Source organism: Delphinapterus leucas, chromosome 10, assembly GCF_059928025.1.
Source record: "Delphinapterus leucas isolate spDelLeu-1000000601 "Yukka" chromosome 10, BTC_Dleu_Yukka2, whole genome shotgun sequence".
NCBI lineage: Eukaryota > Metazoa > Chordata > Mammalia > Artiodactyla > Monodontidae > Delphinapterus > Delphinapterus leucas.
In genome coordinates this window covers 21239160-21262233 of record NC_143138.1, presented here as the reverse complement: position 1 = coordinate 21262233, position 23074 = coordinate 21239160, and the positions used below count along the sequence as shown (strand labels likewise).

General features: G+C 39.4%; 1 protein-coding gene and 1 non-coding gene across 3 annotated transcripts; one reads left to right on the top strand and one right to left on the bottom strand.

The window, feature by feature from the left end:
- The first annotated feature begins 71 nt into the window (after positions 1-71).
- Positions 72-14383, top strand: LOC111168525 (histone H2B type 1-J-like). Of its 2 annotated transcripts, XM_089918468.1 has the most exons (3): positions 72-2695; positions 9476-9556; positions 9697-14383. In XM_089918468.1, exon 1 carries the CDS (start codon positions 176-178, stop codon positions 554-556), a length of 381 nt encoding a protein of 126 aa, XP_089774594.1. In that variant the 5' UTR covers positions 72-175; the 3' UTR covers positions 557-2695; positions 9476-9556; positions 9697-14383. The 2 variants fall into 2 exon arrangements, with proteins under 2 accessions (XP_089774594.1, XP_089774593.1); XM_089918467.1 differs by having other exon boundaries at positions 72-9556.
- Positions 14384-17308: 2925 nt separating this feature from the next.
- Positions 17309-17390, bottom strand: TRNAS-GCU (transfer RNA serine (anticodon GCU)). The gene has a single exon. It is a non-coding gene; the product is annotated as a tRNA-Ser (tRNA).
- Between the last annotated feature and the right edge of the window lie 5684 nt (positions 17391-23074).

Below are 23074 nucleotides of genomic sequence, written 5' to 3'. Positions count from 1 at the left end.
TGCGTTGTGATTGGGCAGAACTAATTTCTTACGGCTTCTTAAACAGCCACCAATCAGACACAAGGGTTTAACTTATCACCTTATTTGCATAAGAGTTTCTATATAAAAGGGACACAGCGTATCTTTTACCACGCTGTTTCTCTTTCTCTTAAATTCTTTTGAGTTGCTTTTCATCATGCCGGAAGCAGCTAAGTCTGCTCCTGCTCCGAAAAAGGGCTCCAAGAAGGCAGTAACTAAGGCGCAGAAGAAAGATGGTAAGAAGCGCAAACGTAGCCGCAAGGAGAGTTATTCCATCTATGTGTACAAGGTGCTGAAGCAGGTCCACCCGGACACCGGTATCTCGTCTAAGGCCATGGGCATCATGAACTCGTTTGTCAACGACATCTTCGAGCGCATCGCGGGCGAGGCGTCGCGCCTGGCGCATTACAACAAGCGTTCGACTATCACGTCCAGGGAGATCCAGACGGCCGTGCGCTTGCTGCTGCCCGGGGAGCTGGCCAAGCACGCCGTGTCCGAGGGCACCAAGGCTGTCACCAAATACACCAGCGCCAAGTAAACAGTGAGTTGGCTGCAAGCAATTTAACGGCTCTTTTAAGAGCCACCATATGCTCAATAGAGAGAGCTGGTGCTGGTTTTGTTTCTGCGCTGGGTCTTCGTAGCTCATTACAGTATTTAGTCTGCGAAGTAGAGCAATTACTGAACAGTCCTTTAGGACTTTCCTGTCACGGTAAGTTTGAGATACGCTAACTACAAAAATGTTACCTGACCCTGGCAAAGCTCTGGAACTCCTTGTAACCCTGCCCTGGCCTTTTCATTGTCGTTTAGGTACTTCGTATATTTAAAAGGGTTCAGGCACCAATTCTGCTACCATTTAGGGTAAAGTAACGAGGGAGGAGTTAATTTTTAAATTCGTAGTAAATCCAAATACTCATGGCTCTGGGACAAAGAATTGGATTCCTGCGGGGGTGCAGAGATTGCGCGGGCAGTTTAAATTTGCCCGGGCGCCCGCTCTTTCCCTCCACGGCGTGATTGGTTGCCGGCATCCAGGAAGAGACCGGGGCTTTCGGTGCGCGGGAGGAATCCACTTCCTGCTTCTCAGTCTAGCACGCAGAAGCTCTTTAATAAACATTTTCGGGTAGTTCCCGCTTTTTTCATTTTTTCTTAGTGCTTTTTCCCTTTCGAGAATGAGATTTATTTAAAAATCAAAATTTTCTTTGGAGAGAAGGGAACTTGGTGGATGTGATTTTCAGCCTGAGAAATACCAGCGCTTTATTTCTAATTAGAATATTGCTTTCGTTTTGCCCTATATCCGTATAATAGGAAACACTGCAAGACTAAACATGACTATTTGGGGTCCGATGAAGGCGAGAAGCTTGAGGGCGTTTATCTCAAACTTTTTTCTGAAAAAAAATCCGTTTCTATTTTAAAGTTGCTTTGGTTGGTATTTTTAATGCTATTTTAACTTTGCCTGGAACCAGTGAAGAAAAACAAATTCTGCGTAGTTCAGGTTGTCATAAATGAGAACCAGGCACTCAACAAACAATGCTTCTCTATATTACGGTTGTTTAAAATTACGTGTCTCTTTTAGTTCAAAAGCCATTATCTATAAAAGTTGGAAGCTTCCACTATGGCTGATTTTTTATTTAGGTTGTGATTTTCAATGAATTTAATTTACGTAAATAAGTTACTTAATTTATCTAAAATGGATCTAAATTTAGCATAGTAGTAATGTCTAAAAGCAATTAATATTTGTTAAATCCACTGTCAAATGTACTCTTGCCCTTTGTTGACCCAAAGCCTACCCATGTTTCAACGCCCACTTCAGCCTTGCCTGCCCTCTGAAATTTCTTCCCTTTTTTGAGCTTTTTCTAACAGCTTGTCCAGAATTTGGAAACTGCTTCCATAGTGTCTCATATATCTATTTGAGTACTAACTGGTTTGTTGTGTGTTTCCATATAGAGAATGTACACTCATCATGACATGAAAAATAAAGGAAGAAAGAAAAAAAGTTCTTTTCTTTCACCATCTCCATCCCACACTAATGGTAACGGAGTCCTGTAAATAAACAGAACGTAAATGATTTTTGTTTCTTGTTGTGTCATGTGTCACGTGAGCCTCCCATCTTCTCCATTAATCCAAATAATTAGATGATAATTTCCAGGCTAAATACTTTTTTGGTTGTTTCTTTGTCTTTTAGTATATAGCAATCAGAATAAAATCTGTGGAAGAAGGAGAGGGATTGGAATAGAAGGTGAGTCATCCTTTATCCCCAGATGAAAATTCATAAAGACTAAATTTTTGAAAACTATAAAGTTGAAAAGTCCCAGCCAATTCTCCTATTACGCAGAAAATTAAACTGCCTAAGAGATATATAAGCCAGGTAAATAAATCAAATCTTCATCTTTGGGCCTGTTTGCACCTTGATGGAATTCTTTTATGAGTAAGGGGAGGATTTACTCCTTTGCTTGAAAAACCAAATGCTATCAGTCTATCTCATCGTTCAAGGCTAAACTAACACAGTATGTCATTTGAAAAAACGTACGTTGTGGTGTATCTTATCACAAAATAAATAGACATTTGTTGCTCACAATACTTAGAACTAACTGCCAGGTCTTCCCCAGAGGTCACAAATCAGGATGATGCCTTGACTATTGCCTTAGATGAACCAGCTGGTTGTAAAGAACTTTTTTTCAAGGTACATTAAATGATTATATTTCCTTTTCTACTGTACACATATTTCTTTCTAAACTAATCTACAACGCTTATTGAAATCAAGGCACCCATTCCCTCAGAAGTTAATAGAGACACACTGACAGAGTCTGTCAAAAGATTAGTGGCTCTATATGTAGATACCATGCAGATATCTTCAATTATAACTTTATCTTTGTTATGTTAAAGTTAGTTTCATTATAATACAAATTTCTGTTAATTTTATTTTCAATTGTTGATGATATATGGAAAATACTCAATTAGTAATAACTACATTTACAAACTATCCATTGATTTCAATAAATTTTGTCCTGGATGAGGCAGGGATTTGTCTTCAATGAGGTAGACACTTATTCTAGATTTGGATGTGCTTCACTTTCTCTTATGTTGTTGCTAGCAAGACTATCTGTGGACTTAATGAATACTTTATACCTCACATCTCACAGCATTTTTTTAACTGATCTCAATACATTATAGAGAAAAAGTAAGGCAATGTACAAATGGCAATGAGACTTATTGCAGGCTTTTTTTTTTTAACATCTTTATTGGAGTATAATTGCTTTACAATGGTGTGTTAGTTTCTGCTTTATAACAAAGTGAATCAGTTATACATATACATATGTCCCCATATCTCTTCCCTCTTGCATCTCCCTCCCTCCCACCCTCCCTATCCCACCCCTCTAGGTGGTCACAAAGCACCATGCTGATCTCCCTGTGCTATGCGGCTGCTCCCCACTAGCTATCTGTTTTATGTTTGATAGTGTATATATGCCCATGCCACTCTCACTTTGTCCCAACTTCCCCCTCCCTGTATCCTCAAGTCCATTCTCTAGTAGGTCTGCACCTTTATTCCCATCTTGCCCCTAGGTTCTTCATGACCATTTTTTTTTTTTTTTTTTTAGATTTCATATATATGTGTTAGCATACAGTATTTGTTTTTCTCTTTCTGACTTACTTCACTCTGTATGGCAGTCTCTAAGTCCATCCACCTCACTACAAATAATTCAGTTTCGTTCTTTTTTATGGCTGAGTAATATTCTATTTTATATATGTTCCACATCACCTTTATCCATTCATCTGTTGATGGACACTTCTGTTGCTTCCATGTCCTGGCTATTGTAAATAGAGCAGCAATAAACATTTTGGTACATGACTGTTTTTGAATTATGGTTTTCTCAGGGTATATGCCCAGTAGTGGGATTGCTGGGTCGTATCGTAGTTCTATTTTTAGTTTTTTAAGGAATGTCCATACTGTTCTCCATAGTGGCTGTATCAATTTACATTCTCACCAACAGTGCAAGAGGGTTCCCTTTTCTCCACACCCTCTCTAGCATTTATTGTTTGTAGATTTTTTGATGATGGCCATTCTGACCGTTATGAGATGGTATCTCATTGTACTTTTGATTTGCAAATCTCTAATGATTAATGATGTTGAGCATTCTTTCATGTGTCTGTTGGCAATCTGTATATCTTCTTTGGAGAAATGTCTATTTAGGTCTTCTGCCCATTTTGGGATTGGGTTGGGTTTTTTTGTTTGTTTGTTTGTTTGTTTTTTTAATGTTGAGCTGCATGAGCTGCTTGTAAATTTTGGAGATTAATCCTTTGTCAGTTGCTTCATTTGCAAATATTTTCTCCCATTCTGAAGGTTGTCTTTTCGTCTTGTTTATGGTTTCCTTTGCTGTGCAAAAGCTTTTAAGTTTCATTAGGTCCCATTTGTTTATTTTTGTTTTTAATTACATTTCTCTAGGAGGTGGGTCAAAAAGGATCTTGCTGTGATTTATGTCATAGAGTGTTCTGCCTATGTTTTCCTCTAAGAGTTTAATAGTTTCTGGCTTTACATTTAGGTCTTTAATCCATTTTGAGCTTATTTTTGTGTATGGTGTTAGGGAGTGTTCTAATTTCATTCTCTCACATGTAGCTGTCCAGTTTTCCCAGCACCACTTATTGAAGAGGCTGTCTTTTCTCCACTGTATATTCTTGCCTCCTTTATCACAGATAAGGTGACCATATGTGCGTGGGCTTATCTCTGGGCTTTCTATCCTGTTCCATTGATCTATATTTCTGTTTCTGTGCCAGTACCATACTGTCTTGATTCTTCCAATCCAAGAACATGGTATATCTCTCCATCTACTTGTATCATCTTTAATTTCTTTCATCAGTGTCTTATAATTTTCTGCATACAGGTCTTTTGTCTCCTTAGGTAGGTTTATTCCTAGATATTTTATTCTTTTTGTTGCAATGGTAAATGGGAATGTTTTCTTAACTTCACTTTCATATTTTTCATCATTAGTGTATAGGAATGCAAGAGATTTCTGTGCATTAATTTTGTATCCTGCTACTTTACCAAGTTCATTGATTAGCTCTAGTAGTTTTCTGGTAGCATCTTTAGGATTCTCTATGTATAGTATCATGTCATCTGCAAACAGTGACAGCTCTACTTCTTCTTTTCCAATTTGGATTCCTTTTATTTCTTTTTCTTCTCTGATTGCTGTGGCTAAAACTTCCAAAACTATGTTGAATAATAGTGGTGATAGTGGGCAACCTTGTCTTGTTCCTGATCTTAGTGGAAATGGTTTCAGTTTTTCACCATTGAGGACGATGTTGGCTGTGGGTTTGTCATATATGGCCTTTATTATGTTGAGGTAATTTCCCTCTGTGCCTACTTTCTGGAGGGTTTTTATTATAAATAGGTGTTGAATTTTGTCGAAAGCTTTCCCTGCATCTACTGAGGTGATCATATGGTTTTTCTCCTTCAGTTTGTTAATATGGTGTATCACATTGATTGATTTGTGCATATTGAAGTATCCTTGCATTCCTGGGATAAACCCCACTTGATCATAGTGTATGATCCTTTTAATGTGCTGTTGGGTTCTGTTTGCTAGTATTTTGTTGAGGATTTTTGCATCTATGTTCATCAGTGATATTGGCCTGTAGTTTTCTTTCTTTGTGACATCTTTGTCTGGTTTTGATATCAGAGTGATGGTGGCCTCATAAAATTAGTTTGGGAGTGTTCCTCCCTCTGCTATATTTTGGAAGAGTTTGAGAAGGATAGGTGTTAGCTGTTCTCTAAATGTTTGATAGAATTCGCCTGTGAAGCCATCTGGTCTGGGGCTTTTGTTTGTTGGAAGATTTTAAATCACAGTTTCAATTTCAGTGCTTGTGATTGGTCTGTTCATATTTTCTATTTCTTCCTGGTTCAGTCTCGGAATGTTGTGCTTTTCTAAGAATTGGTCCATTTCTTCCAGGTTGTCCAATACAGTTGCTTGTAGTAATCTCTCATGATCTTTTGTATTTCTGCAGTGTCAGTTGTTACTTCTCCTTTTTTATTTCTAATTCTATTGATTTGAGACTTCTCCCTTTTTTTTTGATAACTCTGGCTAATGGTTTATCAATTTTGTTTATCTTCTCAAAGAACCAGCTTTTAGTTTTATTGATCTTTGCTATCGTTTCCTTCATTTCTTTTTCATTTATTTCTGATCTGATCTTTATGATTTCTTTCCTTCTGCTAACTTTGGGGGTTTTTTTGTTCTTCTTTCTCTAATTGCTGTAGGTGCAAGGTTAGGTTGTTTATTTGAGGTGTTTCTTGTTTCTTGTGGTAGGATTGTATTGCTATAAACTTCCCTCTTCAAAATGCTTTTGCTGCATCCCATAGGTTTTGGGTCGTCGTGTTTTCATTGTCATTTGTTTCTAGGTATTCTTTTATTTCCTCTTTGATTTCTTCAGTGATCTCTTGGTTATTAAGTAGTGTGTTGTTTAGCCTCCATGTATTTGTATTTCTTACAGATTTTTTCCTGTAATTGATGTCTAGTCTCATAGCGTTGTGGTCAGAAAAGATACTTGATACGATTTCAATTTTCTTAAATTTACCAAGGCTTGATTTGTGACCCAAGGTATGGTCTATCCTGGAGAATGTTCCATGAGCACTTGAGAAGAATGTGTATTCTGTTGCTTTTGGATGGAATGTCCTATAAATATCAATTAAGTCCATCTTGTTTAATGTATCATTTAAAGCTTGTGTTTCCTTATTTATTTTCGTTTTGGATGATCTTTCCATTGGTGAAAGTGGGGTGTTAAAGTCCCCTACTATGATTGTGTTACCGTCGATTTCCCATTTTATGGCTGTTAGTATTTGCCTTATGTATTGAGGTGCTCCTATGTTGGGTCCATAAATATTTACAATTGTTATATCTCCTTCTTGGATCGATCCATTGATCATTATGTAGTGTCCTTCTTTGTCTCTTGTAATAGTCTTTGTTTTAAAATCTATTTTGTCGGATATGAGAATTGCTACTCCAGCTTTCTTTTGATTTCCATTTGCATGGAATATCTTTTTCCATCTCCTCACTTTCAATCTGTATGTGTCCCTAGGTCTGAAGTCAGTCTCTTGTAGACAGCATATATACAGCTCTTGTTTTTGTATCCATTCAGCCAATCTATGTCTTTTGGTTGGAGCATTTAATCCAGTTACATTTAAGGTAATTATTGATATGTATGTTCCTATTTTACTGCAGTCTTAATGTGTACCACATCCTTCGTTGATAAAGAAGCAGCCTTATCAATTATTGGGAGACTCAAAGTGGCACCTAGCAGTTTTGGAGTCCTGTTCAACTGGACACTGTATGTGTGCTGAATAGTGACAAAGAATTGGTGTAATTTCTCCCCTTGTCAAAACACATTTGTTAAAGAACTAAGAGGTAGGGCTTCCCTGGTGGCACAGTGGTTGAGAATCTGCCTGCCAATTCAGGGAACACGGGTTCGAGCCCTGGATCTGGGAAGATCCCACATGCCGCGGAGCAGCTAGGCCCGTGGGCCACAACTACTGAGCCTACATGTCTGGAGCCTGTGCTCTGCAACAAAAGGCCACGATAGTGAGAGGCCCGCGCACAGCGATGAAGAGTGGCCCCTGCTTGCCACAACTAGAGAAAGCCCTCGCACAGAAATGAAGACGCAATACAGCAAAATTAATTAATTAATTAATTAACTCCTACCCCCAACATCTTCTTTAAAAAAAAACAAAACAAAACTAAGAGGTAGAAATGGAGTGATACCACTGCTATTACACTTACTTAATTACCAACTTGAAAAAGTTTCACTTTCCATCCTTGCATCTCTGCTGTGTTTATTTTACTTTTTTTTTTTTTTAAGAAGTTTTAGTATCCAAAGGAGGACTGACAAAATCAGGTAATTTCAGTCAAAATCCTAGTTTTGGAATTTAGAAGTTAATTCTAACATTTATTTGAGGATCAAAAGGGTAAAAAACAAATCCAAGAAACTCCTGATGAGGTAGAATATGATTTAGTGATAAAAAAAAGAGTCATATAGCTATAATACTGGGTGGTATTGCACAGAGATGGACACATTTACCAGCTGAATTAGATAGAAAGGCAAAAATCATATCTAATTTTTTGTTGAATCTTTAGAAATGAAAACGGTGAGGTAAGTGAGGAAAAGATAAGCTGTTCAAAAATTTATCAGGACAATTGGTTACCCACAGAGGAAAAAAGACCCTTAAATGTAAAAGGAAAACCATTAAGCCTTTTTAGAAGGTAAGCTAAGAAAATATCTCACAGTACCAAAGGATTTCTTAAACAAGAAACAAAAGTTCTAACCGTGAAGATAAGAGTGTTATGTTACACTTCATTAGAGGAGGCATTTTCTTTTTAAATTATTTTGCAGCATCAAGACTTCTATGTTCTTTCTTAATTTGGGAAGGACAGAATATTAGTGAATATCAATTTTAAATGAGGAAAGAGTTGAAAAGTCTATTTCTACTAAAATCTGACCTTGACTTCACTCAAGGTCAGATTTTAGTAGGTTCAAACTTTTCTTCTCTTCATTCTACTTTCTAATTCAGAATAATTAGTGTTAAGATGTCTTTTCTTATTTTGTCTATAGAGAAAACAAGTCTTTTTTTTAATTATATAAGAAACTAAGTTTTTCAGAATGAAAGAATTTCAATTATAACCTTAAAGATGTTAAGTTAAAAAAAAAATGGTACTGATGAACCTAGTGGCAGGGCAGGAATAAAGACGTAGACATAGAGAATGGACTTGAGGACCAGTGGGGAGGGGGAAGTTGGGGCGAAGTGAGAGTAGCATTGACATATATACACTAAAATATGTAAAATAGTTAGCTAGTGGGAAGCAGCCGCATAGCACAGGGAGATCAGCTCGGTGCTTTGCGATGACCTAGAGGGGTGGGATAGGAAGGGTGGGTGGGAGGCTCAAGAGTGAGGGGATATGGAGATATGTTTATGCATGTGGCTGACTCACTTTGTTGTACAACAGTAACTAACACAGTATTGTGAAGCAATTATACTCCAATAAAAATCTATTTTAAAATGTTAAGTAAAAAACGCTTTTGACTTAAATTTGAATGGAAAATATCACTATGATCTTTTTTTTTTTCCTTTTAAGAAAACCCTTATTTCCCCCATCACTTTTCAGAGAAAAGGTCTGCAAGCAATGACCACCCATGGACAATGAGCATTCCCATCACCCAGATTATAGTTTCTCAACTCCTTTTCCAAAGAGCAAACTCAGATTTGGTTAAACGTCATGAATTAAAATAGATTTAAAAGACACAGTAACCAAATACCATTTGTAGATCTAATGGAATACCATTCAGACAAAATCATTGTAAAAAAATATTTGAGGCCATTGAGGATTTTTTTTTTTAGTACTAGATATTGGGTGATGTTAAAAATCATTTAAAATTTTTCTTAGGTGAGAAAATCTTGTATTTTATTTAACTCTGTATCCGTTAGGATGTTTGTGAAAATATTCATGATTGAAGAAACAAAGCAGATGTTGGTAATTGTTGAAGCATGTCTGATGGACACCTGGAGGTACGTTTTCGTGTACTTTGGGGTATACTTCAAGACGTCCATAATCCTTTCCCCGCTTCCCTCCCCCTTACCCCCCCCCCTCAAAAAAAAAAAAGGTTTCAAAAATGCTGGCCCAATTAACGAACATAATTCTCTTTCAGTCAACAAGGGGTGACAATGAGAGGAATCAAGTGCTGGCAAAGAGAAATTCCGGCAACTGAACTAAGGGAACAAGAAGGCCATTTGCACAAGGGAGGAGCTCATAGCAGCAGCGGTCCCCTCCTCCCATCTCCCAGGCTCGACAAACAAGAAACGCTATTGCCATCTTGTGGCCCTTTAAGAAAATGTAGCTAATATTGTTTTGTGGTTTCTACTAGGCAGTCCATTGCTAGGGTTTAATAATTGCATATATAAATAATACAATAAACAATCCTATTTCAAACACAGTCCTCATCTGCCCAGTTCCCCCATCAATAACAAAGAACCACGTTTATTAGTTTCCTGTGTACCCATCTGGAATTTCTTTATACAATCACAAACATGTAAGCGTGGATTCTATTCTGTCCCCATTAACATAAATGGCCAATGGCTATATTCCTCTCACGGTTCTGCCCCTTGCTTTTCTCATTATCTAGCTTGGAGCTATTTCCTATTAGTAGAGTGGCTGAAACTTCTCAGCAGGTGCACCTGAGCCAGTGACCCTAGGAGGGTAACCTGAGGCCAAACCTTTTCCTACACTGGCTGCATCTTACCTGAAAATAAGCCTGATGCTTATTTGAGAGGAAGCCTGGGACTCTTTGATGAACCTCGTCCAGAAAGCTCTGGGGTGGCTGAATTCCTGTTCCCTTCCTGAGATAGGACTTCCATGCTTTGTAATAAGGGACATTGAGGTCCTGATGCAAGTATTCATCTTGTCAGTGAGGCCTTCTTTGACTGTCATCTTTAATAATTAAGCCGCCCCATGCAAATTTCCTATCCATATTACTATATTTTTCTTCATAATACATATCAAGATCTGGCATGCTATATACTCTACTTATTCTTTTGCTTATAATCTTCACCATACTGCCCTCTTCACCAGAATGTAAGTCCCTTGAGAGATGTATTTTTCTGCTTCGGTCTACTTTGATCACTACTGTATCCCCAAGCTTCTAGAACGGTGCCTGGCACAAAGTATATCTGGATAAAGTAATATTCCTTGGCTCCACTGCTGTTATGGGAGATCCTCAAAGAATTTTCTTTACTTCCTTGGGTGTAAAGAAAGTAAAGAAAAACCAGTATATATATGTATTATCATACATGTAAGAATGCAGGAACATGTATTGATGACAATAACATATACTTTGAACCAAAAGATGCAGAATGGTGGAATGGTATGTTTTAGGAATCAGTCCAGATGTGAGTTTTTTCCAAGCAACTTCACAAAAACCATATAACGGGGTGCATTTTTTTTTCTTTTCTTTTTTTTTTTTTTGCTGTACGCAGGCCTCTCACTGTTGTGGCCTCTCCTGTTGCGGAGCACAGGCTCCGGACGCGCAGGCTCAGCGGCCATGGCTCATGAGCCTAGCCACTCCGCGGCATGTGGGATCTTTCCGGACCGGGGCATGAACCCGTGTCCCCTGCCTCAGCAGGCGGACTCTCAAACACTGCGCCAACAGGAAAGCCCTGGGGTGCATTTTCTTTAAGAGCGTCTCTATAATCATTTTCTAGAAAGTATAGTTATCTGAACTAACGTTTTTATATGAAGAACATATTGTCTTTGTGGTTTTAAAGACAACTGTGAAATAAAATTGTTTCACCTGCTGAAAAAAAAAGAAATCCTTCCTTAGGATTCAGCAGGGCAAAGACAAATTGTCTTCACTTCCTGCCATTCTCTGAGGGCTCCTTCTGGTGACTCCCAGTTTTCTCTCCTCTGCAAAAACCTTTGGTTTTGTTAAAACTCAGATTGCTGCTTCTTCCTAAATTTTTTTCATTAATGATTATTGGTACATACATTATTTTATTTTATTTTTATATGCCAAATAAGGCAAGTGACACATTGTGTCACATCAAGATAGTCTGCCCTCTCTGAATTTCAAACTTAGCGCCATTCTGTCAGGAAAGACATGCAGCCTGGTTGGTTTCAGGGGTAGCGGTTAACAGGAAATGACAAATCTCCCTCCCCTCAAAGTACTGTTTTCTGAATTAACATTTCTCCCAGTAGAGAAACACTGGTGTCTAAGGACTTCTCCACATGGGCCAGGGCTCCCGTTTCACCCCTGCAGTTAGAGGGACCCAGCACTAGAGGGCGGTGCTGTCGATGCCATTCGCTGCTCATCCAGCGGTAGGACCCTGTGGACTTCTGAGTGGAGACAGTTGTGTTCGCATTTGACTAGTCTTTTTTCTTCACCTGCTCCGATTTTCTCAAACTCCCTTGCCTTCCGAAATTTCAGTCACTGTTTCACTGCCCATAATCTCCTCTCTGGCCATAGTAGATGGAGTATTCTCTCTAGTCCAACCAATGAAGGGACGAATTACTGCCAAACTTACCTCCAGCCTAAACGCCTTTAAATCTGCACTTGGAACCACGTGGCCTGAGATCCTCTTCAAAATACCATCAAAAGGACCTCACAGTAATAATCGCCACTGTCTATTCAGTGCTGTGCACCACAGAAAGATAAAAATCGAATTACTCACATTGTTTTATTTAATCTAATTTAATTTATCCATGAACATATATCATTACCCCCTTTTTAGACGTGAAGCTGAGGCTCAGGGGAAAATTAATTCAAGTCACATGGCTGGTAAGTGGCAAAGCCAGTACTGGAAAGCAAATTTTTTTGACTCTAAAATGTGTGTTCTTTCTTCCATCTCAGCTCATGTTCTCTCCATGTTCCTTCTCCATGTGTCCTTGCATGTTCTCTTAACATATATTTACAGGTTTGAGGATTCCTTCACCAGTTAAAGAGATATCCCCACCTCCGAGGGCTTGCCAGATCTTGTAGATTATTCCTGCACATTCTTTTTCTTTTCACTCATTCCTTCAGCCATTCGTGGTACATAGTACTGTAGAGGAAATGCTGTGTCACATATAGGCCACCTCTTACTTCAGAGGCTAATGGAAGGAACATGGCCCAGCATCTGGGGCCCTTCCGTGTTTGAATAGCTTCTGGTTTCTTCACCTCTAGTCGCATCATCTTGTAATCTTTCTGACACAGCTAAAGAAGTGTACTTCAAAACTCAGTTTGAAATGTAACTCCTCTGCTCAAAGTTCTTCAAAAGATCTTCCATCCCCTTAATCTGAATTTCAAACCATTACTCAACATTATGTACAATTTTCGAGCTCACTAAAAATTCATTTCTATCCGGAATGAATGTTTTATACCCAATTAAACAAGTTCTTCTTTCCTCAGAGAGAAGTTCCCATTTCCATGCCTGCGGCCTCTACACTCTTTTCTTGCCTCAGTTTTATTCTTTAATGCCCATTCTTGATTCCTTTGATCTGATATATTGTTTTTCTCTAAACTCCCACAGCTTTTTTATTTATACTTGTTTGTGTTTTTACTTTCCCACCATATATTTTTTAGGGGGTGCGTGTGGCTTCTTTTCTGAACATCTCCATCTCCCCAAGAGCAGTCACTATCACACTGTAACCTAGCACATTTTCAACACCTAGCTTGTAAACTTCAGTATTTGTTGATTTGTCCTGGAGAGTGGAAAGACCTGTGTTTTTTTGTTGTTGTTGTTTTTGAACAACTTTTTATAGATGTCAAGATAGGAAATGAAAAACAGACAATTTGTATCTTTCCTTTTCCACAATTGACAGCTTCCTGTGTTCAGGCCTTGACAGTGTTTTGTACCAAGGAGCTTTGTCTTGATATGTTTCCTGCTCCAAACAATATGTGACTTAATGACAAATTCTAAAATTCTACTAGCATGCTCTTAAAAGTTGTCCATATGATGCATATCAAATAAATTAATTTTAATACAATACAGGGATTGTTTGTTGTGCATTCTACTGGCAAGCAAAATGTGTTGGCTTCGAATCTGTACAGGATTTTGTTTTTGCATTGTCTAGTACTGTCTGATACTCATTTCTTTCCACAAAACTGTTGCCCTGGATTGTCTCATTTGTTTTATTTAGGGGAGAGAGACAGAGAGAGAGAGAGAGGGAGGGAAAGGGAGGAGAAGAGAGAATGGGAAAGAGAAAGAGTCATCTAAATCGGAAAGGAAGTCCACCCCTGAAACTTTCCAGTTTTTCCCCATAGAACGCTTTTCCTCTAACTGGCGACTTGGAGATGGTTTTCTGCGAGGCAAGTCTGCCATCTCCCCAGGTTGCTGGCTTCCTAAATAAAGCATCTTTCTTTTTCCACCAATGCTTGTGTCTTGAACATTGACTTTTGAGCGATGAGCAGCCAAATATGAGTTCTGTTCCGGCTCCAGCCAGTAACATTCTGGCTGGTCTAAGGATTAAATGGACTTGAGACAGCTTAACAAGAGAAGATCAAACCAAACTTTAACAACATGTATATGTGGGAGAGACCCAGGAAAACTGAGTAACTTGACAAAATGGTCAAAATCCTCATCTTAAATACCATTCTCAGCTAAATACAAAAGAGGATGTTGGGGTAGTGGTTTGGCACTTCAGCGGGGGAGGTGGGAAAACATATGGTTGGTAAACAAATGTTCGCTAGGCCAGGCAGAGACAATGGGAAATAGAGTGAGCTCTGATCTCTATGCCCTGCCAAGTTTCCCACTGCCACAACTAGCCCAGATTTTTTTGTAGATACCTCTGGTGATAGCTCTAGTCTGGAACAGGCCTTTTATCTAAATTCTTTTAGGCAGTTAAGGAGGAGGCAACAAGGAAAACTCCCGGAGTCCTGTTTCTTAAAAATAATCAGCCTAAATGAATCCTCATGCCAAAGGGATGCACTTGGGCTGGCAAATTTGGCTCCCCTACAACATGTTTACCTTGTATATACATGGGAAATATCCAGGAAAACTGAGTACAACTCCCTGAAATGCCCTGAGCCACTACATTAAGTGCCATCTTCAGCTAAAGACAAAAGAAAGATGGTGGTGGTTGGGGACGTCAGTTACAGGAGGTTATCAGGAAAAACACAGTGAGCAAGGGTAATGTTCTTATGCACATTTAAGTCGGGTACTTTCTCCATTGATAAGAGTTTCTCTTCCTGGTAGGGATTCACCCTTACAAGTGGAGACTTCCCTTATAAATGTAAAGTTCCCTTTTAAAAGGGTAAAGTCTACTGTTTTTTAGTGCATGTCCTGTGTTTGTTTTCTTCTCAAAAATAATCAGCTCGGGCTTTTTATTTCATTGTTAAGGGAAGGGGAGGGGGGACAAATCATAAGGCTCAGGTTTTACAAAAGCCAGAACAAACAGAGCTTGCACACAGCCCCGGAGGGGGCGGGGGAGGGAGGCAGCAAAGTTTCTAGAGCTGCAGGAACAGAAGTGCCAATGAGAAATGCAGTGTGGTTCAAAGCTGTACTTTTATAGTCACTTCGGATACAGGTAAGGTGAAATAGGTAATTCCAAAAATGACCTTAGTGAATAAATATGTCGGCCCACTGAAGGCAAAAAAAATAAAAATAAAAAAAAATAATCAGCTCAAAATAATCCTTATGCCAAAGAGGCATATTTTGGGGTGGCGTATTCTGCTGCCCTTCAATTGGCTAGGGAAGAATCTGCTTCCAAGCCCCCTCAGGTTGTTGGCAGAATTTATTTCCTTGCAGCTTTAGGACTGAGGGCACAGACTTCTTGCCGGTTGTTAGCTGGAAGTATCTCTCAGTTCTCAGGGGCTACCTGCACTTCCTAGAGGTGCCTGAAGCTCCTTGCCAAGTAGGCTTTCCCTCCTTGACCATTTACATCATGAAGCCAGCAAGGATACTCTCTAGAGTGAATCAGCTAGCAAGAATGAGTCTTATATAGCTCAGTATAATCACAGGAATGATCCAATCATCTTTGCCATATTCTGTTAGTTAAAGTAAGTCCCAGGTCCAACTCACACTCAAGGGGAGGACATAGGCAAAAGCCCAAACACCTGGATGTGGGGCTCATGGGAGGGGTTTGTCCACCACACACATAAAATGGATAAATCTCAGAATAATTAGGCTGAATGAAAGGAGTCAATCAAAGTAAAGTACATACTGAACTATATTTATACAAAACTTTAGAAAAAGCGAGTTAATCTATAGTGACGAAATGCAGATCAGTTGTCCTGTGGGGATTGGGGACAGAGGGGGCAGGAGAAAGGAATTACAGAAGGGGACAATGGCGCAGTGGTTGAGAGTCTGCCTGCCAATGCAGGGGACACGGGTTTGTGCCCTGGTCCGGGAAGATACCACATGCCGCGGAGCGGCTGGGCCCGTGAGCCATGGCTGGTGAGCCTGCACGTCCGGAGCCGCAACGGGAGAGGCCACAACAGTGAGAGGCCCGTGTACCGCAAAAAAAAAAAAAAAAAAAAAAAAAAAAGGGACAATGAGATTTTAGGGCTGATAGATAAGTTCACTATCTTGATTGGGATCATGGTTTCATGTGTATACATATGTCAAAATTCATTAAAATGTACTCTTTAAATATATGCAGTTCATCATATGCCAATTATACTTTAATAAAGCTGTTTTTTAAAATAAAAGCAAAAACTCAATTCTTTGGTCAACTTAAATAGGAAAAGGAAAATTTACAATATACTTTCTTAAAATTCGTTATGAAAAGCCTACAAGTGAGGAACAAGAACTCTAGTTCACAAGTGGAAATGCATTAGAACCTGCAAAGTGCTCCCAGGAAAATTTGTCTGGTGTCCACTTGGTGGCTTATGAGAGTCCCACCCTTTGTATAGTCAAGGATGTCACTTCCTAGCAGGCTAAGAGCATTAAATATGTGTACCTCAGGGAAAGAAGACACCCTTTCTTTCAGTCTGGGGTACTTTAGTGGCAATGTGGTAGAGTGAAGAGCATGTATGTAGCATCTATTACCCAAAAGAACAAATATTAATCTCAGAATGGGGTAAAATATTGCTTTATTGTTTCCTATTGATTCAACCTTCAATTCATTTAAAGTTGGGCTCAGATAGGTCTCTTCCCAGACTTTCCGACCATCTCCCCTACCAAATCCTGGGACACTGTGTTCCTCTGAATCTCTCTAAACCATGCTTCTCCTTTCCATGTGGCCCTTACATGGGGCATCTTCATTTTCAAGTCCTCAGGGGTACAGTCTGGGAATGTCCAACCCAATCAATCTTCAGCAACAGGTTCTTGGTTCCATCCTTAAGCTGCATCCTGCCTGTGGCCTCTTGGAAAGAGGTTTGTGTGGTTGTCACTTGAAACTAACTTACCTCTGAATTTCTTAATGTTTAAAAAAACTCGTGTACTCATCTCCTCAGTGCTATACATTTCTTCGATTTTGGTCAGTAGATTTGTTCTTGAGAATCTAAGTAATTGAAATTCTACCTTGGTGTGTTTGTCCTGTTGAATATCTTTTTGATGAATTTATTTTAATGCTAATTGTAGTAATGACTTCTAAAATGAGGGACTAGAGAGATCAGACTCCAGTTTCTACCAGCTTCATGGGTCTTTCACTTTCTTCTCCTCCTCCACCTACATGAAGAAACTTTATCAAATACCAAAAGCCAATCAACTATCACTGGGAACCATCAATGGGAAAATCCACACATATAACAGTTGGGAGGAGGGAAGGAAGGACAGGTTTCTCCTAGGTGGATTCAAAGTTCAGACCTGGGCAGATGGGTTTCTTTTCTCCTTAACAAAGGGCCAAGCCGACGAGGGTGGGATTCGAACCCACGCGTGCAGAGCACAATGGATTAGCAATCCATCGCCTTAACCACTCGGCCACCTCGTCCACTTACAGTGACCTCTTGGCGTGCCTTATTTCAGAGTTTATACTACGGAACTCGCTGGCTATCCCGGAGAGAAAGACGCTTAGGAGACGGCTTAGAGACGTCTGGGAGACGTGGAGGTGGCTAGCTTCCACACGAATGGACAAAGAACTGGGATGGAAAAGCTGCGACAGGGGCAAAAAACGGGCTTAGCTTTCCCAGGAGTCATAAAATTGGTTGAGACGTGGTAGAAACACATCTGCCTGGGCTTTCACTCCCCTTTCTCGGGCTGCCTGGTCCCCGGCAGGAGGCGCCTCAGCGTCAAGTCCTGGCAGGCGGTGGGCGTGACGCGGCCAACCTGGGCTGAGCCAGTTTGCTGTCACCGTCCCTCGTCAGGGGAGCCTGGGCCCGCGGCCCGAGAGCGCGGCCGGCTGTCCGCAGGGGCAGAGGTTCCCAGAGCCGGTTCCACTGGAGTCGCTGTCAGGGGAGCTGGCGAATGTGGACTCCTAATTCGTGGTTAATAAGACAGTCTGGAAAATTAGACGACGGATCTGAATAGGGCTCAATTTCTATTCCGTGTTATTGCCGCTTCTACAATACTTTCGGGTGACATTGCATAGAGAAGAATCTTTAACTTCGTGGGGCTCTCCTCCCGGGTGATCCGCCTCTGAGGAACCATGAATTCTGTTTTCCTTCCAAACTTCTATGTGTTATTGAGTGGCTTTCTAGGGGAAATGTTTCCCAACTTTCATTCTATATTCCAAGGGATGAGATGCTAAAAATGTTGAGACTCACTTCTAGTGAGAAAATGATTCTGGGAAAGGGTGAAAAAAGCTATTTTAGCTGCTTTTTTTTTTTTTTGGTTTTTGATTGGTTTGTTTCATGGAATGAATAAAATGCACATGAAGGAACGAGGAGTAGGGACTAATTCTGACTAATCATAATGAATCATAAATGCCTGACAAAAGAAGGTAATATCGAAGGTGAGTCTTGAAGAGCAAATTTTCTAGAGGTGCAAAAAATGAGGGTGTCCCAGACTGAGGAAAGCACGTGATCAAAGGTGAGTAGTATCTAGAAAACTGTTGGAAATCACTGTGGCTGGAGCGTTGAAGCACGTGAGTGGCTGATCAGGAAACATCACTAAATCTGAGAATGGAAGGTGGTCATGAAGATTTTTCTTTTGAAGCCCAAGCAAATCAACCACAACAGGATGAACAACAGGAAACACAGGGGAAATCCTGTAGGAACGGATCCCTGCGGCATTTTCACACTCTAAGCGTGGGGACACTACCTTAGGTTGCTCTAACATCCTCTTGAGTGAAGACCACCCTTTGCTTGTCCCAAAGAATTAATCTCTTCTTAACCTGGAAAAGTCCTTATATTTTAGTGTTTGTTGCGTTGTCCTGCCTGGATCTTCAACCTCAATTTAACCCACTTCCCTCCACCTTTTCCATGCTTAGTCCAATTTATGATTTTGTATCAAGAAGAATCTATTTCCTGTCTCTTCTGACAAGCCTCTTTCCCTCACGGGGTGCTCTCGACCTTTTTCATTTTAACCTGGATAATTTTTTTTATCCATACCTGGTTCTCAGTTTAAAGCTTTTTTTTTTTTTGCGATACGAGGGCCCCTCACTGCCGTGGCCTCCCCCATTGCAGAGCACAGGCTCCGGACGCGCAGGCTCAGCGGCCATGGCTCACGGGCCCAGCTGCTCCGCAGCATGTGGGATCCTCCCGGACTGGGGCACGAACCCGCGTCCGCCTGCATGGGCAGGCGGACTCCCAACCACTGCGCCACCAGGGAAGCCCCTAAAGCTTATTTTTTAATTAAAAATTTAAAACCAAAGTTAACCACACATGTTTAAAAATATCAAGTAATTCAGAAATATGTGTATGTAAAAAAGTGTTCCTCTCCCTCTTTGGTAGAGGCAAAGATTTTCAGCCATTTGGCTTTTTGTTTGTGTTGTTTCTGTTTTTACCAACATGTCTCCAAATATCATGCTATGGCAGAGATGGCTAGTTGCCATCAATATTTGTGCTTTCCTTCCAAGAAATGGAAATTTAGTAGAGTTCATAGCCACCCATGGGAAGATTACAATGCACAACTTTCCTTGATGTATGGTCATGTGGCCAGTTTCTAAACTAGGGCATTAGAGAGAAAGTGGATGTAAAACTTCCAGGTTATGTCCAGAAGAGGAAAGAAATACCATTCACTTCTCTCTTCCTACTGTATCTGCTTGCTGGAAAAGGCAACATCATAGGAATGAAGGTGTCCTGAAATATAAAGAGATTGGACCCAGCAACCCATAGAAAGGAGGGATCCATGAGACAGAAGAATGGAACCAACATCCTGGAGCCAAAGTATCACCCTGCTCTTGATTATACCTTCAAACTATTACATGAGAGATAAGTAAATTTCTGTTTCCTTTAAGCTAATGTTCATTGGGGTCTTTGTTACAAAGACAAAACTGTATTCTAATTAACACTGATGCTTTTATTTCTACTTTTTGATTTTTTAAGTTTAGTATTTTCTATTGATTACCCCTTATACAAAAAGAAGATTCACATCTCTTTTCTCGCCTTAAACACCACCATATACAGATATAGATACTCTTCCTATCAAAGTTTCTTCCAAATATAATTATATCATAATGTGTATTGAATTAGTATCACTGTTCATATATTATGATTGGCAAATATCATTCACTGATCTCTCATGATATTTTGTTTCCTGAACATTAGATTTTTTTCTCAAATCACCACAAATAACCATAAATTGTTGACAAAAGAAATTGGGTGCTTTTTATACTTGCTATACGGTGTTCATCCTGAGGTCTTCCTTCACCATCATCTGCATACTTTCTTCCCCGGAGACCCCATTTCCCAAGTAAGTAGCTTCCTGAGAAAGAGTTTATTGGAGATAAGACTTTCAAATATTTGGGTATTGGAGAATATCTTTCAAGTTTCTCTAACACTTGATTGAATACTTGGTTGGGTATGGAATGCTAGGCTGGGGAATATTTTCTTTCTTCTAGCTTCCAGTATTGCTTTTGAGAATTACAAAGTCATTCTAATTACTATGCTTCATTTGCAATTAGTTTTTCTCTCTTTCAGGATGATTTCTTTGTCCTCAATGCTCTGAAATGTCTGAAAGTTATGCCTTTGTATGTTTCTATTTTCATTCACTGTTCTGGGACCTCCATTACATCATTAAATTTGGAAAATCATGTATTTCAGTTTGAGAAATTAGCTTGAATTTTTTGTTTCTAATTTTCTCATTTATGTGTTCTCTATTTTCTTGCTTTACCTTTTTTCTGGAGTTTCTTATTCTTGGATTTTAAACCTCCAGGATGTCTCCTCTACTTTTTAAAAAAAAAATTATTATTCTCTCCTAGTTACATTCTGTTTATACTTTTTAAATAGACTCTATTTTTTTGGTAGTTTTAGATTTACAGAAAAATTAATTCAAAAGTACAGAGTTCAAAAAAAAATAAAAGTACAGAGTTCACACATACCTCCTCCCATCCCCCACAGCTTCTCCTATTATTTACATCTTATATTATTTTGGTACATTTGTTACAACTGATGAACCAATATTAATATATTATTATTAACATGATTCATGTTAGGATTTACTCTTCCCTTTAGACAGTCTATGCATTTTGACAAATGTATAATGACACGTACCCGTCATTACTGCATCGTACAGAATAGTTACGCTGCCCTGTGCTCCACGTCTTCATCCCTACAGCCCCCATAACCCTGAGAACTCCTGACATTTTGTTTCTATACTTTTACTTTTTCCAGAATGTCGTATAGTTGGAATCATACAATATGGAGCCTTTCAAATTGGCTTCTTTCACTTAGTAATACGCTTTTAAGTTTCCTTCATGTCCTTTTGTGGCTTGATAGCTAATTTCTTCTTATTACTGAATAATAGTCCATTGTACGATGTACCACGGTTTGTTTATCCATTCATTTACTGAAGGACATTTTGGTTGTTTCCAAGTATTGACAGTTACCAATAAAGCTGCTATAAATATTCATGTGCAGGTGTTTTTGCGGACATAAGTTTTCAACTCATTTGAGTATATACCAAGGAGCAGGACTGCTGGAGTTGCCTTTATATTTTTACTCCACATTCTTGAGGATGTCTTTTACATTTTATTCCAATTACTCCATTACGTTTTTCATATCTACTCTCACAACTTCAATTTTAAGAGACATCTGTACTTAAGAGTTACCCAGCATTCTCTTTAAAAAAACAAGAATAGTTAAAATAACTTTCCTGAGATGTTTTCTCCTCTCTGCATTATATTTTCCTCTATTTTTTAGTTCACTTTTATCTCTGTCTTTCATATTAGACATTAACTTTAGATGTCTAGCGATCTTTGGTTCCTGATCTATAGATATAATTAGGCCCTACAAATAACTGAAAATGAGATTATGAGTCCAGTTTATTGATTGTGGGCTATATGATGAAATGATCTGCCTGTGCCATTTACTATCAGACAATGCGTTTAACTCATCCTTCTTGGGATAGTAAAATCCCTTGAAGAAGGATCATTCATTCAATCTGCTTAGATGGCATAAAACTGACTTCTTGAATTCTGAGAAAATTCTTAAAGGACAGGAGTTGGAGGAAATTCTTTTTGAATCTCAAGCTTAATGAATAACACCATCTACTCCAAATTATAAAGTTAAATTACAAATAAATTATAAATTTATATTTGTATATACAAAGAGACAATATATTACGCACCACTTCTGAATAAGGACCTGTGTCTTCATACTTAATGGGTTCCCAAAGCTGATCAAGGAAAGATAAAACAGAACAAGGAAAGGTAAAAAGATCCATACTATTTCAGAACACCAGGATGAGCAGGGCCAGGTGAGCCTCTGTGGTGTCGTAAAGCAAGGAAGAAACTGCGGTGGTGTGTGTGTGCGTGTGTGTATGTGTGTGTGTCCACTTTCAGTTTGGGCCACATAACCACACGGTTATTCTGAGGAAATAATTTAGCTAGCATGAGCAAAGTAACTGGATTAATACCTTCCTCTCCATCTATTTTTCATCTTCCAAATTTCCATACTAATCAGTTCACCTGAGCGTTTTCAACAATTCCAAAGTGAGAGCTTTTCCTGGGGCCAAGGATAAGGCTACTGGTAAGTTTCCACGTTTGGGGTGGGGAAGACCTTGAACTTCCAGTATTAGCGATTGCTCCTCGTTGTTTTTCTCTCCGGGGGGAAAATCTCTGGCCGGCAATATTCCCCGGAATCTACAGGTAGGCTCTGGTGCTATGTGCTTCTGTGAGAATTCTACACTTCTTCATAGGACGCATGATAATTGTAAACATTTAGTTACTCGTGATATTAAATTCCATTGAAACAAAACCTTTTATTATAATTTTTAATTCCTGGTCCTCCATCGCATTCCTGGCATCCAGCAGAGGCTGACACGCAGTATTCACTGAATATCGATTCGTTGAGTGAAAAAGTGAATGAACTTTGACCAGGGAATGCAGGTCCGTGGCGCAACGCAGGAAAAGAAAGAGGCGGATTACAGTGGGATTAAATGTAAACGGTCGATTACAGTGGGAGCCGCGGCAGCAGCAGCTGGGGTGACTTACTTTAGTCAGTGCGGTAGCAGTAAATGCTGCGATTCCGAAAATGATCACTCAAGTTGGACGTAGCAGTGGAAATGAATATTCAC